Source organism: Phragmites australis, chromosome 2 (assembly GCF_958298935.1).
Source record: "Phragmites australis chromosome 2, lpPhrAust1.1, whole genome shotgun sequence".
NCBI classification, from domain to species: Eukaryota; Viridiplantae; Streptophyta; class Magnoliopsida; order Poales; family Poaceae; genus Phragmites; species Phragmites australis.
The window spans coordinates 31,109,509-31,129,582 of NC_084922.1; the positions used below are offsets into that span (position 1 = coordinate 31,109,509).

General features: G+C 41.0%; 1 protein-coding gene and 1 pseudogene across 1 annotated transcript; one reads left to right on the forward strand and one right to left on the reverse strand.

Annotated features, from left to right (window-relative positions):
• The first annotated feature begins 788 nt into the window (after window positions 1-788).
• LOC133910007 (plastidic ATP/ADP-transporter-like) lies at window positions 789-6,111 on the forward strand (annotated as a pseudogene).
• Window positions 6,112-11,020: 4,909 nt separating this feature from the next.
• Window positions 11,021-12,830, reverse strand: LOC133908372 (uncharacterized). The gene is made up of 2 exons (XM_062350367.1): window positions 12,166-12,830; window positions 11,021-11,937 (listed from the first exon to the last, which is right to left on the reverse strand). The coding sequence occupies exons 1-2, from the start codon at window positions 12,729-12,731 to the stop codon at window positions 11,217-11,219; spliced, it is 1,287 nt and encodes a 428-aa protein (XP_062206351.1). The 5' UTR covers window positions 12,732-12,830; the 3' UTR covers window positions 11,021-11,216.
• Between the last annotated feature and the right edge of the window lie 7,244 nt (window positions 12,831-20,074).

Genomic DNA, 20,074 nt, shown 5'->3' on the forward strand with positions numbered 1-20,074 from the left:
TGCGAAGGATGAGAGGGCGTACCTTCCACAGCAACAACAGAGTCTCATCCAATCACTGATCCAAGCATTTAGCATGCTGGAATGACACCTCGCTTCGATCCTATCACATGTAATATGGCTGGAGAGGCACACTTGAGCTACTAGTGCGGAGCTATGTTGACGTTGATGAAGGGGCTTGACGTGGGTTATTGAGGATATGGTCAGTCGCCAACCCATGCTGTTGTGTAGCATGCTACTTATGTTTAGATTTACTCATTTTTTATCAGTAACTTATCTTGTCTACCATTCTTGCTCTGTGTCATAGTAAAAGTCAAACAAAAGCTACAAGATGTTATCATGGCTCATGACAATGTTGCTCAATTTCATAGAAGTGATCGAGTTTTGCATTGTTGATTTGTTGTAGAGATGCAAGGGTATTTTAATCCTTTCAAGTTTCAATCTCAAACTCAAGCTCAAACTCAAACCTAAACCCAACATACCTAAATATGAAAATAGTATTAAAATTTAGTATATTTTTTCAAACCCACAGTTTTATAACCCTTCTTATTGTCCTGTTTGTGTCCCACCATTGATCCAAACGGCACCCGAGTGTGCTGACTTGCGTCGGGCGGCCGCCGCACGCTGTCCGGTTCTGCCCACCAACCCCCACTCCCGCATCAACCGCCGGGATCGATTCTGTCCCGCAAACCAACGGTTGATCCGATAGGCGTACGAATGCGCGATCGTTTAATAATGTTCCACTGCAACCTACCCCCTCCCTCCCTCTGCAACGCACTAAACCCCGATTTGCGTGTCGGGGTTTGGACCAGCGCCGCAGCGGAGGCGAAGAGGGCCGTCATGCCGAGCGGAGCGCCGCCACCCGGCAACCATGGAGTCGCTTGCTCTTCTCCACGCCAAGCCTGCCATTCCTCACTGCGCCGGCCTGCGCCTCCCGCTCCCACTCCCGTGCCCGCGCGCCTCCCTCTCCCCCGTCGCCAAGCACGCTCTCCATTCCCCGCTTCCTCGCGTCGAGAGGCCCCCTCTTGCCGCGACACGATGCTGTCCTGGGGCTCGGGCTCCTGAAGCGGAGGGCCAGGTGTAGTGGTGGCATGTCTTGCGGCGCGCAGGCGGCGGCGGCTGGGGCCGTGCCGGCGGCACAGCCGGAGGGCAAAATTTTTCTCGGTGTCGTTGTGAAGACGCCGAAGAAGATCGTGCCATTGGGCTTAATGTTCTTATGCATCCTCTTCAACTACACGATCCTGCGGGACACCAAGGATGTGCTGGTGGTCACCGCCAAGGGGAGCATCGTCGAGATCATCCCCTTCCTCAAGACTGTTGGAACAAAGTCCCAGACAAGGTGGACCTTCGCTTATGGTGAATGTCGAAGGCTTCTTGGGGTGACACATGCTTAGGGTAAACTGTTTTCAATTGATCTCTCGGATACAGTATGACCTTATTTATTACCCGTACTCAACTACTTCACGCGGTGTTTACAGTTTCTACCCCTTACGTGTTACATTTTTGAAATATTCGGGAGCATTATGGTACAATCAAGTATATCTACATAATTACAACTCTACTCCGGGCAGTTAAAGCGGGCCCCGCCATCCAATCATAGTCTTCAGTCCCTGTGAATCCGCCGAAGGCTTCTCCCCTTCGGCGCCACGAGCTGGTCTTCGGTCCCAGGTCGAAGACACACTACTACATTCGCCCATTCCGATCAACAAAATTACCGATGTAGCCTTCAGCTTCCGGCCGAAGGCCCGCTACTGCCTTCGCCGACGCGGGAAGCTGGGACTGCGGGTACGCCCTTCGACCGAGAGTACTTCATGATCTTCACCTGCGCTCCCTGAAACAAACCTGCAGTAACAAGAGTGTGAAGTCTCCGACAGACTTGAGTTATCCTACGAGGGGAGGGAAGATCATCCCCAACACCTGGGTCAACCTGCCATTGGCTTCATGCTGCTCTATACAAAGCTCTCCGACGTGCTCTCGCGGTAGGCGCTCTTCTACACCATCATCTTCCCCTTCATCGCCTTCTTCGGCGCCTTCGCCCTCGTGCTCTACCCGCTCAGGGATGTCATCCATCCTACCGCACTCGCTGACAAGCTTCTTGTCGCGCTTGGCCTGAGCTTTCTGGCCCCGTTGCCATATTGAGGATTTGGAGCTTCTGCTTGTTCTATGTCATGGTCGAGCTGTGGGGCAGCGTCGTCATCTCGGTTCTCTTCTGGGGGTTCGCTAACCAGGTGAGTCTGGGTTTTGATTCTTGGGTTAATCTTGGCATGTGCAAATGTCAGTTCATTTGATAATTGCATGAAAATTGATTTTGATCGTTTCATTAGCCAATAATTCGTCCGAATGGTTGGTTATTGGAGAGCAAAAGATTTAAGGGGAAAACTTGTCCCTGTCATTATGGTTTAGGCATCTTATGCTGCGCTCTTGGGATAATGGCTAGGTCATAAAACGTTTGTTTGGTTAGTAGCTTTGCGCATTGTAGTTCCTGCGTTGTAGCTTTGCGTATTGTAATGTCGAAACTTTTTGGCTATAAAAATCTAGGTCCTTGTTGTTTTCTTTTATGAATACATCCGGCTCCATTATTGCTAGCTTTCCTTGATCCTAATGATGTTTCAGTTATTTTCAGTCTTCAATTGGTTGTGGGTGTCTATTACATAGAACAACTTGGCTGGATACGGTTCACACTTTACAACTCTTTTCGAAAGAGATATTTACTGATACAGGCTTTAGCAAATCTAATATGGTTTTATCTTAGGGCTACTTTTCTCCCTAGATGAGAAGCCAATGTTCAAATCGGGTATATTCATAGAAATTTTATCCAACTGCACTTTCATTTGACTTTGTGGCATTTAATAGGGGGAGCCTCACTGTAACTTCATAAAAAATGAGAATAAATGCGTAGACGAAAAGTATAAAATAAGAAGGAAAGGAAAAATCAAAATATATAATAAGCTTGACTAAGAAGAAGGAAAATTAACCATGTGTATCAGCTATACAATAAGTCAAGACTATGAAGGGGATGGTCTGGCACTATTCCTGGAGCACAACTAATTGATTGTTTATCTAGTCTCTTACATCTGAGAGAAGTCAGCTGAAGAGATTGAAGCAATTCTCTGGACCAATAAGTTTGTTTAAAAATGATCTAAAGTAAAACATTTCAGTTGTTAGTCTGCAAAACCTGTGCATAACAATTGTTTTTTGGATTTGACTATTTTTCTTTGTAAAATTGCCTAGTACAAATACACAGGACATGGTTTCAGTGCATGATTTTGGTGAAACAGTATTGCTTTTTGGTGCTGTCTATATGTACTTTAATTGTATCTAGCATTGAGCATTCATAGTTGCCACCAGTAAGTTAGCAACCATGAGTTTTTTTCCCTGAATTCCCCGCCTGACATTGGAGGGTTCTGTAAATGGGAGTATTACAAAGTGTTCATAAGGCTAACAAAGAGAGCTTTCCAGCTAGAAACCACTGGTGAATCTTTGATTCAAAAGTTTTGAGCCCACAGGCTGGTATCCTAACCACATTTAACCATTGCCTGAGTGATCAAGTAAGTTGCACCTTTGAAGGAGAGTTTAGTCAGATGTTCCACATAATAAGGAGCATGGCACTTATCCATTCTTGTCCTGGGATAGGACTAGTGAATAAGATTTTCTAGAGTTGCTTTAAGGTGAGCTGTACTGGTTACCAGTGCACGTAGTTTTTGGGTTGCAGAGCACACAGTAGCCATTGTTGAGTAGGTCTTTGTGCAGAAAGCTGGCCATGGTTTATATCAGTCCATTAGAGAACAATCTACTGAAGAAATGTACCTTGCGGGGGCTCTGTGTCTCTATATGGCATTCTGGTGTCTGGCATTTGTATTTTTATTTTCATTGTCGAACTTTTCATCAAATGCTGGCCCTTTAGGCTCTAACTGATCTGATTTATATTTTTTCAGATTACCACAGTTAACGAAGCAAAAGAATTCTACCCTTTATTTGGCCTTGGGGCTAATATTGCCCTTGTCTTTTCTAAGCGTACTGTGAAGTATTTCTCAAATTTGCGCAAGACATTAGGTCCAGGAATTGATGGTTGGGAGGTATCTTTGAAAGGAATGATGAGCATAGTGGTACTTCTTGGACTTGTTATAACTTCCATCTATTAGGGAGTGAACAAGTTTATTCTGAATGATCCTTCACTTCCAAAGTCTGATCGCAAGAAGAAAAAGGTCAGTAGAATGGTTATTGTGCTTCTATTTTTTACTGCTACTTTAGGTAATTTGATAGCAATTTATTCAACAGGACAAGCCTAAGCTTGGCATGAAAGAGAGTCTGAAGGTTCTGCTCTCTTCGAGATATGTGAGGGACCTAGCTACCTTGGTGATTGCTTATGGCATTAGTATCAATCTTGTGGAAGTCACATGGAAATCAAAGCTCAAGGCACAGGTAATATTTCTCAACTTTCAACTTTTTATTTTTGAGATTGTCTTGTTCCTATGGTGTTTTAAGTTCAGTAATCAGTAATGCTTTCTTTATTCACCTGGCAGTTCCCCAGTCCGAACGAATATTCATCTTTCATGGGTGATTTCTCAACCGCAACTGGAATTGCGACTTTCACAATGATGCTGTTAGGCCGAATTATACTCCGAAAATTTGGCTGGGGGTAGTTGCAATGATCACTCCCACTGTTTTGTTGCTGACTGGTGTCGGTTTCTTCTCTCTGATTTTGTTTGGACAGCCATTGCCTCCTATGCTTGCCACAATAGGTATGACTCCCCTTCTGGCAGCAGTTTACGTGGGTGCCATGCAGAACATATTTAGCAAGAGTGCGAAGTACAGTTTATTTGATCCATGCAAGGAAATGGCATATATTCCTTTGGATGAAGATATGAAGGTTTGTTCATCCTTCCATATTGCATTTTCATTCTTGTGATTCCTTAGTGAATTAAGTATTTAATAAGTTTTTGTATTCATTTGTTGATTTTCTGTTCTCTTGTGATGGTTACTTTCTGTACGGTAAATTTAAACCCTTTTTTGATTTGCAAATAGGGTCCAGGATACCTTGGGTACCAACAAATTTAAATGATAAATCATATATTGTGTTATCAGTTAGTTATGCACAGCTGTATGTTAGTGGCATGCTGAAATCAGTATGGCAGCACATCAGCCGTTTAAATTTGCTGCTGCTGCATATGGTCATATACACTTCTCTAAATCCTACTAAATCCCATATGTAAGTGTAACTTCTCTTGGTTCTGTAGTTGTAAAATGACATTAACTGTTCTTTTCTGCTTCCATTGATTGTTTCATTCATGTACCTTAGTTATGTCATGTGTGATTCCTTGCCGTGATAAGTTCTAACTAAAACTAGAAATTTTTCCATGAAGACTGGTCTAGTGAAGATCTTACAGTTTGTACGAAATTTCTCCGAAATGTCTTGTCCTTGGCTTAGGATTATGTTTGGGTGGCTCAACGATTCTTGATGCCTAACTGTCTGCACCACTATTACACTGCGCATGCCAACTCCAGCTTCCTCTGTTTACAGGTAAAAGGAAAGGCTGCCATTGATGTTGTATGCAATCCATTGGGCAAGTCCGGTGGTGCACTGATCCAACAATTCATGATCCTGACGTTCGGTTCTTTGGCAAACTCAACTCCATACCTTGGCGGCATACTGTTGATTATTGTTCTCGCATGGCTAGGTGCGGCAAGTTCACTGGACAAGCAATTCTCAAGCTTGGCCAGAGAAGATCTTAAGGAGGAGAAGGCTGCCAGAGAGAAAGTTGAACCCTCGCTGCTCAAGGCGCCTTTGGAGGGCACTGATGTACTGGTGGAGCAAACAAATGGACCTCTAACGAGTGAAACAACTGGAACCGAGAGCTCGCCATTGAACTCATCTCCAATTCAATTGCTTCATCATTAGAAGCCGTTTAGGAAGGAGAGTGATGATAGTGAGCAGAAGTAAAAAAAATTATAAACGAAGCTGTAGTGAATCTTAGCCTTACAACAAAACGATACAAACATCTAAGAGTTTACTTGCAGTTTCTACATAACCAGGATACGTATAACCATACAAAGAAACAAGAGTACAAAACCAAAAAGAAAGACGAATATCTAGCGGTGATGGACTTTCAATCCGATGTCTAGACTATCATTTAAACCGAGTAAAAGAATAAAAGAATCAAACCGACTAAAGATTCCTTTAACCACATACACTATAGTAATATATGTCGTCATCATCAAATGTTGATGTTCCTAACATTGCAATACAGTTCAAGTATGAAGTAACCATATATATAAGAAGATAACTTGTAAAGGAGAGTTAACTTTTCTTTGTTAACTTGTAAAGGAGAGTTAACTCGTAAAGAATGCCGTTCTGGAGACAACGCCCTTGTGCCGATGTCAAATGCATATGCTTCTTGTGCCTTGCAAAACTTGCGTGCTTGCGTGTGTTTTGAATCATGTCACGGTGAAGAAATGTTTCTTTGGCTTTCTTTTCAGTTGAAAGTCCCAAATGAATGTTTCTTACTTAGGACAGGCAAAGTGTGGCTTGAAACACAAAATACATCCAATAGGGTGCTAAAGGGGGCTGTCATGTTTCCAGTGCGCATCGAGATCAAGGGCCTGATTTTGTGTTTGCAAATTGCAAGTATGGATCACATTAAACTATGAAACGCAGTAACAGCTGTCTGAGTGCTGAGAGGGCATAGTAGCAACGGCATGTGAGGCCGTCCTTTCCTTGCCAGTAAAGGTGGGCAAGAGCACACAGTAGCAACCCATAGCCTACCACTACCAGATAATTCGGCACATCGAATGGTTAGTTGACCGCAGCATTTACCTGACGAATTGATTCGTCAGCAAGCAGCCATCTCTCAATTCCAAAAGATTAATTGATTCTTCTGGAGATCGAGATTCTCTGCCTTGTCTCTTTATCAGCCATCCATCCTTTCATTTAGGGGCAGCAGAGACCAATGACGGGTGCTTACCTCAGGGTTAAAAAAAATACGACCGTTGTCGTTCGAAAATCGCGATAACAGCCCTTATCGCTCCATTCCGGTTTCATAATGTGAACGATTATCGAATTTGAATTTAAAAATTCAAATCAGATTTAAAAAAATAAAAAATAGGAAAAAATCTATAAAAAACTAGAGGAATTTTTAAGACTATTTGTGAAAAAACATTCAAAAAAATATCGTTTGCATCACAAAATATGTGCTCAAACATTGAGAATTCGAAAAGGGGCCAAAAAAATTAGAAAAGGCTGAAACAGGCTGAATGTACAGTGCAAACGGCCCGTTTCGGCCCACCTCAATGGGATAAGCACGCAGGAGGTCTCCTCCTCCATGCTTAGTTCCCCTGCGTCATTCCACAGCAAAAACCTCCACCCTCCTCGTCCGGCCATCCAGATCCACCGCGTTGCCATGCAAATACGACGGAGATAACGCAAATCTCGAGCGAGAAGGAGCGGTTACCGAGCGATAAGGGTCGGTTACCGACTGAGAAGAAGCGGTTACTGACCGCAGAGGCAACGTTGACGGCCGAGCGATTTTTCGCTTGATTCGATCGGTAACCATATAAAATTCTAGTGTGATTTTTCGCTTGATTCGGTCGATATACGTGCTTAGAAGGTCGTCAGTTTGGTTAATACGTTGTAGTGGCAAGGATAGTTAATTTTGATGAAGTTAATTATTTCTTGAGATATTTATGCATGATTAGCAACATATACAAACTAGTTAGTATCGGTTAGGGTTCATTGTTAGGTTGTTAGGGTTGATTAGTGTCCGATAGCATTGGTTAGCACCTAGTAGTTAGTTTGGCTCAATGTTTCCTCGTTGCTGGAATTTGTGGAGTGCTAATAGGATGATATATGCTATTTTGTAGTAATTTATGGCAGATAGAGATGTGGTATGGCAGCGGGGGCAATTTGGTCTCGGGGTTTAGGTGTAATTACTGCAATAAGGAAAATAAAGGTGATGGTGGGACAAGGTTAAAAGAATATTTGGTAGGGTACGGATTGAATGTTATACATTGTGATAGGATGCCTCTAGATGTGTGTGATTACTTTAGGTGTGAGCTGAATAGGCAAGAGATAAGAGGAAGGGAAGGTTAGAGGAGATGCTTCGAAGGCAAGAGTCAGCAAGAGTTCAGGTAGATTTGATAAGCGATAATGAGGAGACAGATGAGGAACAGATGCAGCGTGTCATGGCTCAGTCTAGGGATGAGAAAGAGTTCAGGAGGAGAGTAGGTGAGTCCTACGAGCATGGAGGTGGTAGTGAAATTTCCAGACAAGGTGCTAACAGTGAGTGAGGTGCTCATAAGATACACCGTTATCAAGCAAGAGTATGATTTGTTATATCACAATGATGGGGATAACTTTGAAAAGTACATGACAATTGCCAATCGCAGAATGTATGATCTAATGAATGGGACTTATGTGAATACCGGTGATACACTCTTACCACTTGCATTCTTGTTGTACTAATGCTTACGGTACTAAAGCTTTGATCATCAACTTGTAACGGCCGCATTAAATCCCCACACGCACTACGCATATGGCATGGATTCAAACTTGTTTGAATATCTCTGGGAGGTATTCGAGAGGATGACCGATGTTAGTACTACCACGGAAACACTTAATGAGGTTGAAATATACCGGACAAAGTTTCGTTCATTCTAGCTTTTGTATGGACAATTCGACATATTTATTAATTTGAGGTGATACTTATGTAATGTATGCATATATTTGATGAAACAATTATATGGTCGTGCTTGTATTGCTATTAGTATCTATTTATTTCCTTAAAAATGTCTAAAATATAGCAAAGGTCATACCAAAAAATTTCCTGATTAAACAAAACATAAAAAGTCTCATGCCATATTTTTCCTATTTTTTCAAAAAATCGCTAGAGTTTTAACGGTTACCTATCGAATCGAGCGAAAAATCGCTCGGCCATCAGTGCTGACTTTGTGGTCGGTAACCGCTTCTTCTCGGTCGTTAACCAACCCTTATCACTCAATGTTTGAGCACATATTTCGTGATGAAAATGACGTTTTTTTGAATTTTTTTCATAGATTGCCTTAGAATTGCCTCTAGCTTTTATAGAATTTTTTACTGCATTTTTTTATTTTTTTAAATTTGATTTGAATTCAAATTCGATAGCCGTTCGTTTTTATGAAACCGGGGCCGGAGTGGTAAAGGCGGTTATCCTGATTTTTGAGTGGTAACCGTCATATTTTTGAACCTTAAGTAGGAGAGGATAAAAATAATTCTTGGACATGAAGCATTAGATGTTTGGAGTTGTTTTTATTTATGAGACAAGCTAGAAGACAGGGACAAGCTAGAAGACAGGGACAGATCACCTAAATTCGGATAGAAAACACACCTATTATATATCTTTTAAGCGGGCGTGGATAGGTCTTTATATCTTAGGATGTATTTGGTTGCTTGAATATTTCTTAGCCTAGCTCGATGGATAGGTATAATCTCAATCATAAGTATATTTGGTTGTCTGTATCTACTGTTCTAATCTAATCTGACGTATGCAAATATAATGTATCATCCTGATCCAAGAGTGAAACTTAATTCGAGCTTCGCTTCGTAGCTTGGCCCGACAGATACAGACGCTGCATACACTTATGCAAATATAATATATCATCCTGGTCCAGGAGTGAAGCTCGATTCGAGCTTCGCTTCGCAGCTTGATCCGACGAATACAGACGTAGCATACACTTATACATATGAACTCACTTGTTAATACCATAAAATCATATTTATACGAATAATCAATCATAATCTCAACTCTTATGATAGTCTCAGATTCAATCAACTAAAAAGAAATTCAACTTAACCTATTTAACCAGAGACAACCAGCCAAATACTATTCTTTTAAATAAATACGATTTCGCTCAACCTAAATATATAATACTTAGTAACCTTGTCCGCCGAACAAACACACCCATTTGTGTTCAACTGTTCCAGCCGTGCTTTATTCATTTGCCAGGTACAGATTGCGTAAGCATGCGACCAGTTTTCTCTCTCCGGTACTTCTCGCTAATCTGTATCGGAGTCAAGATTTGACAAAGCAGTTAGGCAGAGACGTCAAGGAAATAACCATCGAACAGTCCAGAAACACCTCTCCGGTCCGAAGATGACGTTCAATTATATAAGCGAAGGATTCTTGGTTCAGCCTTTTAGAAGAAGACTGCTGAATGTCCCTGTGAAGACTGATGCATACAAGAGATTCATGTACAGCCGCAAGAAAACGAATGTGGCACAAAGACCAGCCTGCAGTAAAGTGAATTCCCCTCTTGTGATGCTCAAATTACTCGAGACTTAAGAGCATAACAGAAGAGGAATGACACTAGGCGTCTGTTTGGGTGGAGCCACGTGTCGTCACACTTTTGCCGCAATTTGACTCAACTATGCAAGCATAGCAAATTAAACTTTTGGAAAGCGCGCAAGTTTATGAACAATGGTCAGTAGCAGTAGCTCTATTACAAAAGAGAAGTACGCACACACCACTTACCTGAAAGACTGAACATTTCACTCTCACTGACTAGTCCCCATCGACGAAGCTATTATGCGCGGTATCATGCCGCGCCGCGCCGCGCGACGGCCCCACCCGCATGGGGCGAGAAGCGCCGGTCACGGGGGTGGGATATGAAAAAAAAAATTCTATGCAACAATATTGAAAAGTCTTCTCCAACACAGTGCTGATGGTCATCATCTATTCTCAATATAAATCTTAAAACCGTAGATGAGGTCTACATAAACATACTTATTATTTAATATATATAATTAGTATTGAGTAAATCTCATTTTTACTCTAAGATTCATGTTAAATGGGAGTTGTTAATTTTCAATAGAGTGAAAATAAAAATATGTTTCACTTAACAACACCCGCAGTTGAATAAAGATCTAATAACTGATAAAAAAAACTGATTTATAAATAAATAATATTTTTTATAATAAAGATATATATAATTTTCTAATATATAACAATTTTTTTTAACTAAGTACAGATTAAAATACAGACATATAATCCTGAATTTCAATCGATTGAAACGTAATAAATTCGTGAAACATATAACAGCTATTCAGACGGTAGTACATCTGCATAAAATTATTTTGCCGGGGATATGGGCGGCGTTGGATGGGGCCAGCACTCGCCCACACTGCTCTTGCACACACCTGTATGTACAGCACGCGCACGCGCATCACATGCGACGCAGACTTCGGTTCGTCAGCTCACTGGTGGCTGGCTGCTGGACGACGGCGACGGCGCGGCCAGCGGCCAGAGGCGGGAGAAGGTAGAGGAGACGGCGATGCCGGCCATGTTGAGCCCCTTGCTGGTGCCCCAGTCCGGCACCGGCACCCACTGCCACTCGCCGCGCGCGCGGTCGTACGACAGCCACACCAGGTCCCACGCGCCCCTGCAGTTGGAAATGAGCACCAGCCGGATCACCCCCTCCCGCTCTGCCAGCAGCCCCGTCATCACGGCGTACGGTTTCCGGAACCCGTCGATCAGCTCGCCCGGCACGGAGGCCACCAGCTCCCAGTCACCTCCCACCGCCGACGACGCCCCGAACCCGTACAGGTCCACGCCCGTCACGACCTTGACCCGGGTCCTGCTCGTCGGCTCGTCGATCACCGCGGATCGCACCACCGCCGCGCTCCCGTCGCCGTACACGTGCAACCGGTCGCCCACGGCGCCGGCGTTGTTCGGATTGTGCGGCGGGAACCGCGGCCGGAAGAAGACCGGGCGGTCGTCCGCCCCCGGGCCGGAGTACACCATGACGGAGTCTGGTCCGGCATGCGCCGCGCAGAGGTATGTGCAGTCCGGGGCTACCGGCACGGACGCCGCCCCCTCGGCCAGGATCGCCTCCGACTGCTGCCACGTGTCGGTCTCGGACCGGTATTCTAAGAGGAATGGCGTGTTGTTCACCAGCTCAGCAAACAGAAACCTTGCAGAGAAAAAAAAACCATCACACTGACATCAGGATGATTACACGAACAGTTACATTGATTTCGATCGAATTTAACGTGGACTAACGGTCGGTTTAGAGATGCAAATTAACGACGACAAATCGCAAAGCGCCGTGGTAAAAGAAAAACTCGATCGATGAGGTTGGTAGCGTCTGCAAGTTTTCGAGAAATCTCCGGTAGAAAAGAAGAATGAAAAGGACGGGTACCTAAACCGGTTTGATCCGGGAGGATCGGCGACGAGCTTGAGGCCGAAGCGGCGCCAGGAGGAGGTGCCGCGGGGGCCTAGCGGGGACGGCGGGAGGCGCCGCGCGGCGCGGGCGGTGAGGTCGACGACGACGAGATCGCGGCGGCCGTTTGCAGCGAACAGGAACGAGCTGCCGGAGGCGGCGAGGAAGTAGAGGTCCTCGCCGGGAGGCACGGCGGGGGAGAGGATGCCCGAGACGGGGATGCGGAACCAGCGCCCCGACGGCCCGTGGAAGCCTCGGATCGCGGCGTCACGCGGGGGCAGCTTCTTGAAGAGGAGGAGCCACGCGGCGGCCGGGCCGGGGCCTGAGGAGGCCGAGGTGAGGTGGTAGAGGCGGCGAAAGTCCGGGGAGGAGATGAGGTGCGAGAGCGGGCGGGCCACGGAGCGGACGCGGAGGAGCTCCGGGACGGCGAGGCGGAGGAGGATCTCGTGGAGGAGCTCGGAGGGGAGGAGCAGGAGGGAGCCCAGGGCGGTGGAGCTCGCCGGAGAGGAGTGGTGGTCGCCGGTGAGGGGGTGGTCGTCGGTCATGGGAGGGGTTAGGTGAGGTTTATTTCGTGCTTGGGGATCGGAGCCTGTTTGGGGGACAAGTTTGTGGGAGTTTCGTGCCGGGAGCCTTTTATACACAGTGGGAGGCGGTTTTTGGTTGTTGACCTGCTAAGCTAATTCTACAATTCGTAGGATTTAAGGGTTTTCTCTCTTTTTATTTTGCTTTCCGTTTTGTGGTTGGGATGAAAAGGATGTGCTTGTAGGGCATACTCTGTGTAGGCGATGTATGGCTAGGAATTAATTTATTTGTTTATGCAATGATCCATATGATATGCGAAGATCACTATCGTATAGTACAAACTCTAATACGCTCTATATAATTAAGAGCAATCTCAGTTATTATATATACCCCAACATGCTATTCAAGTTCATCGTTTCCAGAAGTTAGTAATTACAATAAAAAGGTTATAATCTCACTTGATTCTCTCAACAAAAGAAGCGGAAAAAACAACCGAATTTCAAGTGCTCCATCCTAGCGAGTCCCCATGTGGGACCAATAAAAATTATTCACACACGAACGTCATCAACCGCATTGAGTTGGGTTTTTTAGTATTTGTGGCTGTACTCTTGCGCCAAAGTACCTGCTCTAGGAAGGCCATTAGTTCTTTCCTCTTAGAATTGTTAGGTATATGGGCCAAGCATATTTATAACTTCCGAAAATCTTAAAAGCTTAATCATCTGAAGGAAGTGCTCATATCTTTAGTCTCAACTTATTAGTAGAGATAAAATAAGATAAAATTAAATAGATTTATGTCCTCTATCCTATTAACTTATGTAGACGAGAGGACTGCAAAGAACATACGTGCTCGCTTCGCCTCACCTCACTGGACCAAGCGGGGTGGAGGGCCCGTCACACGTGATAAAGTTATGAGATATGAAGATCGTGCACTAGAGGCAGCAGTGGGTGATTAATGTTTTTGAAAGAGCTCAATACGCTCATTGCAATCACTATACGTTCATACTAGTTTATCTGTTAAAGTTTATAATTTATTTATGAATTAAATAAATACCTAAAAGTGTTGATTTATTCAAAAAACACCACTACTACTATACCACACCCGGTGGTTAGAGCATCTCTAGAAAAACCCTCATCTGGACCCTTATAGTTAAAATTTAAGGGATCTAGGCAAAAAAACGCTCTTCAGCAGGTGCCATATATGATTCCCTATTTTTAGGGTCCCCTAAACCGAGCACCTCTTCCCCATATAACATCCTAAAAGGATAATGATATCGTTTAGATGGAGTGAATACGCGTTTTTACAAAAAGGCATCTCCTTTTTACTATTGACCTAAACTTATAGCGGAAAATAAACTAACAGATTTTTCACAAGTGAAAATCCTAAATATACTAGACTCAACTAGTGCACAATCGCCCTAAATAAGTGTGAAAGTTACAATCCTAGGGTGACAAAATTTATTCAATTCTAGCGAAAAATATGCAAGAAAACGCTAAATGAAAAACCCTGAAAACACTATTTACCAGAGTATCCAGGTCAACCCGAAGTATACAGGTTGAGAGCATATTGTACAGTATCCAGAATCTCCGAGTTCACCAGAGAATGAACTCAAAATTAAAATTAAACAGCGTAGCTCAAACCAAGTAAAGTCGTGTGTTCCAAGTAATAATTCCAAATAGATCCACGAAGAACCTACAATCAAATATATACGAACAAGTACATCGAGCAAAATGCATAAATATTGAGCAAGAACACAAGAACAACAAACCGAAGAGGAGACACATAGATTTGTTTCCCGAAGTTCAGATTCACCACCGTGAATCCTACGTCTTCGTTGAGAAAGCTCCAAGGAGCCGAGTCTCTTTCAACTGTTTTTCTCGATCCACTAGCTTTGTCTCTTCTCTTGCGGAGGTGATATAGACATTCACAAACTTTACCGCTGCTCACCACAAGCACGGGAGCTCGCCGGGCAACGCCTAACCGTCTAGGAGGCTTCACCTCCAAGAGTAACAAATGCTTCACAAATTTTTTGCCGATGAACTCAAGTGCTCAAGATGGGAGTTACGCTCACTTGCACTCAATCTTTCAATCTCTCATCACAACTCACTTCTCTTCTCAAATCACATACTAAAATGAAGTGAGAGGGAGTTCTTTTGGCTTTGGCTTTGAGTATTTCATGGGGAGCACCAGCAACAACCAAAGGAGGGGGTATAAATACCAAACGCCTCAAAACTAGCCATTACAGCACTCATTTTACTAACCCAGTGTCTTCGGGTCAACCCGGAGTCTCCGGGTAAACTAAAAATGCCCAAATCAAGACCCCAACTCGAAACCTCACCTGGAGCATTCAGAACCTGGAGTATCCGGGTAAAACAAAAATGCCCTAGCAGACCACCCGGCTTGGAGCTAAACCCGGAGTATCCGAGTTCAACAGAACTGACCACTGAAAAACGACCATAACTTTTGATCTCGAAGTCCGATTTTGACGATTTTGGACTCTATAGAAAGTTCATTCAGAGGGCTACACATCTCAACTGAATTCATAACCCCAAATACAATGGATCAAACTAGGAACACTCTAAAACTCAATTCGAACACTTCCACACTTTCCACACCAGGTTCCTAAAGCTAACTCTCACTTTGGGTTGGTTAGAAAACTCTTGAGCACTGAGACACGATAATTAGCTCTACGTTACATCCCTCTTAATAGTGCGGCATAACTATACTCAATTTCAAAGATAAAATTCGTTTGAACTAATTTGAGCCTTTGACTACCTTCAATTACCGCTTCTTTCATTCAAACTTTGAGGGTTGTCAATATCCATATATTCTTCACTCCATCTCTTCTTGATTCTTCATATAATTGATGTGAATCACTCATAGCTTCCCATGGCCTCACGCAGTCTATTGGCGCAAAGCCTTCACTTGCTCTTCACCACCGCCTTGGTCCTTCGATGCCAAGCATTTGCTTGTCCTTCATCATCGGATGGTCCATCACAACCGAGTCTTACTTGCCCTTCACCGTCTTGCCATAGAAAACCACTTTGTATTTGACATATTCAAGGATTTTACTTTATCAAATATGGAGTCCACTCTTGTTCTTCACTTTTGGCATATATGATTTCAATTCAATTTATGCCTTCTTATAGATCATAACCCCAACCCACTCTCAAATACAAAGCACATGTGTTAGTCTATAAAAACTCAATTGATAATATCATACTTTTAGTTACTTGATCTCCACAAGTAACTTAACATTTATACTTATCGTCAATCTTCTTGTGCTTCTCTTTCTCCTCATGAGCATCATTATGCATCCACGAGCATTACCTAGAGCTCATTCATCTTAATGCACTTTCGATCTCCCTATTCACCTAGAGCTCATACATATCTCTCCTACATATATCACCTATACAACAACCTACTAACAATTCTCAATAATGCTGTTAGTCCATAGGTATTTTCATTAATTACCAAAACCATATATAAAGGCTAGATGCACTTTCAATCTCCCAATTTTGGTAATTGATGACAATCTCACTAGATGATTATATTTGATAAAATTTAATATTCTAAGTATACATTTAATCTAAAAACGAATGTATACAAAGAATAAGTTTTGGAAACATCAAACATCACAAAGACATTTGAGGTTATCAAAACTAGCTTTACTAACATCAAATACCACAAAGGTTTAGATATTAGTAGAACTAATATGTATATAGTAAACTCTCCCGTAATCTATGCATATGTGAATGAATATTGAATATTATTGCATATATTGTCTATCTCAAATTTCGAATGGAGTTTCCTTTATACATATGAAGCAAGCATGACAAAATATATATGAAGATAAATATGCTCATGCAAACCAAATTTTTGCTTTTAAAACCCCCTCAAATGACCTCTTTACAAACATAAGGGATTACAAAATTCTCCCTCATGGGCAATAATTCTCCCCTATAAGCAAAACTCTCTTACAAAATATAACATCTATTCCAAATTATTCCCCAATTGACATCAATGCCAAAATATAATTATCGAAACAAATTCTCCCCCAATTGATATCAAAATTGTAAGAATTATGAGGACTTACAAAAAAGAGAAATTTTCTTCAAAACACGCTAGATCTATCCCACAAAAAGAATCATCAAAAGCTAGTGCAAGACCATGTATAGTGTAAGCTCCTCATGATATGTGTATTTCTCATAATATGAGTTAAACCAAATATACTTATCCAATTATGGCTCATGTGAGGAAATCAACCTATACAATAGGTCAAAGGGTTTTAAAGAGATATCAAATGAGATTTAGCAAAGAAATATCAATTTAAACTTCAAAAGATATCAATTAGACCTGCAAAAGATACCAATTGAAAATCAAAGTGTAAGAACAAAGAACTAGGCTCAAAATTGAATATAGCAAAATAGTTGACATTATACCGAATATCTCGTAAGCAAATATATTCAATAGAGCCAATCAAATCGGACTAAAAACAAATTTTAATCAATATTGCATATAGGAGTAACTCAAGCATTTGATATGGAATCTTTTGCATATTTGGGATTAGATGAATCGTAAATATAATTACAGAGATCTAAAAAAATAGGCTACTTCAAATTGCTCATATTTGCAATATAGAGGGTTTTTTAAACATTTTCATGAAGAAAAAAATTTCCGTAAGTCATTTTCATGCTATGATGCAATATTGAAACTTGTGTAGATTGCATAGATTTAGAGCAAGTTACTTGATCTTGGTCACTTGTTTATCTCGGTAGCTTGTTCATTTTTACTTGGCATTACTTTGATACGATCCTTCCTTTTGATTCCAATTGAAATTAAAGAAGATGATCTTTATAAATACCAATTGAAATAATGACCTTCTTCATGAAAATCCAATTGAAATGATATTATATTTGGAAGGACCTTCATTATGATTGATCTAAGCTTCCAATGTATCTCCATTGTACCTAAAACTTATCCAAATACAATTTGATCCCCAAACTCATTGGGTCCAAAAAGGTTAGTGAACTCATCCTCATAGAGCAAGATCTCTCATAGACATGTGCATATTGGTATGAAAATGATAACAATTTAAGTTCATACTAATAGATAGATACCGATTGAAAATATATACCGAATGAAGGTATATATCAATTGAAATCAAATGAAAACTCTATGCACCTTTTGGACAATAAAAACACTTAAGAGAGGCTTAATCTAAATATAGGATCAAAGAACATGCTATAGATTTTAATATTTAGGTCAAACAAGTATGCTCGTCACTTTCAAGATCCGATAAAGATATAACTCAAACAAAACTAGCATATGAGACTTGAAGATATCAAATAAAAGACAAATATCAAAAAGTTGCCCAAATTACATCTAAAACGAAAAGGTTAACAAATGATCATTCATAAAGTTCAACAAATGAACTAAGTAAAGATTGAGCATATAGAGACATGAAGAAGTTCCAAACATGCTCAAAAGCTTATCTCAAGCGAGTATATTGAACATGATACAAACATTGAGATAACAAGCTTCTATGAACTCCAAGAGTAAAGTTTCCATGAAGAAACCAATATTCCTAACATAGGAGTTAGATGAAATCCTTCACAAAGAAGCAACAATTGAAACAAAGATGATCAACAAAGATTAACACTTGTATTACTACCAATTGTAAGACAACGATAGTATATGAATATTTCACAAGTCGGTAATTGCAATAAGGCATGAATCAACTTTCTTTCAAGAAGTATGAGAAGAAGGATTTTAGAAATTAAACATCATGCTTCAAGCACATTCTTTATAAAATCAACTGTTACAAGTAAACACATAAAAATCATAGTTAATTTGATCCGAATGAGAAATGATTCAAATTAAAATCTTGAGATTAAAAGATTACTAGAGAAGTACCAGCAATCTCAAGTTTCAATTTAAGATCAAATATGGATTAATTAATGAATTTTTGCAAAATTGAGCTTTATATGAGCTTGACATATCACATAGAAACTAGATAAGCAGTATATATCAATTCTAAGTAGTATTGCTCAAATATTCACACTTTATGAGTATTTAAGATGCACAAAGTATAATACTCCCCCATAATATGATATTCTATTAATTTCTCCAAAAGAACAAAAATAGAATTCAATAAGAAGAATAAGACCAAATAAGGCTCCAAAACCACAATCAATATATGAATATACAATGCATCCTATACATACTAGTTAGCAAAGAAAGCTACATGCATTAGAAACAAATTCATAACACACTTAGCAAGCAATCAAGATATGCATGGATATGAAATATAGACATGACAAGATTGCAATAAGGTCTATACATGCTAGGATAAGCGCAAAGCATAGATACACAATCTACACATGCAAAGAGCTAGAAACTTCCAGAATCTAGAGTTTCCAAATATAACCTAGAACTTCTGAGTTCTTGAGGACTCGGATATTCCGGCCTGACCCGGAACCTCTGAGTTTTAGAGCACTCGGATATTCTGGCCTGACCCGAAACCTCCAAATTAGCACTTCAGAAAAAATGTGTAGAACAAAAATCTAACACAATGAACAAGAATATGAATTTAAGGCATTGTGAGATAATATTACCATTGGATAGATAATAAATATATTTTCATATAACTCAACTCTTTAAACAATTAGATAGCTCTTCAAATAAATAGCCAAGTCTCCAATCCCAATTCTCATAACATCCTTAAGGATATTCATTTCACAAACAGACTAAACACAAATTTTACTTGAAAAAATATTAGTCTCAAATAACAAAACATAGGATGAGCTCCCCGTAAATATGTGCATCCAAGTACTTAAATAACTTATAATATACACATAGTTCATTCAAGAATCTAGAGAAGTTTACCCTATATTTTGAGTTAATGCACAAAATAAATTCACAAAGGGAATACTTGTGCCAAGAATGAACTTAAAACCAAGAGATCATGTAGATTAAGTTCATATTCCATAGTCATCACCAAGTCCAAATCCTCTAGTATTTATTTTACCTTATATAGCTCACAAAGACACAAAAGGTAAAATTCATAAGAGATTGTAACTTGAGATTTTAGCAATTACTATCCATTTTTCAAATATCTTTTTGAACATCATTGATGAAGTGGTCTCTTAGATACTTGATGAGATTTTGACAAAGCACTTAAGGTGGATGTCCAATTTTAACTTCTTTCTTCATCTCAATATATCCCCAACCTTTTGCAGACTTCAGAACTTCTGAATCTAGCCCGGAATGTCCGGTTTACAAAGACTGAAACTTCTGGATTCAATCCGGATTATCCAAAAAGCTAAGATGCGTGGGGTTTTCATGACTATTGATCTTTTCTTGATA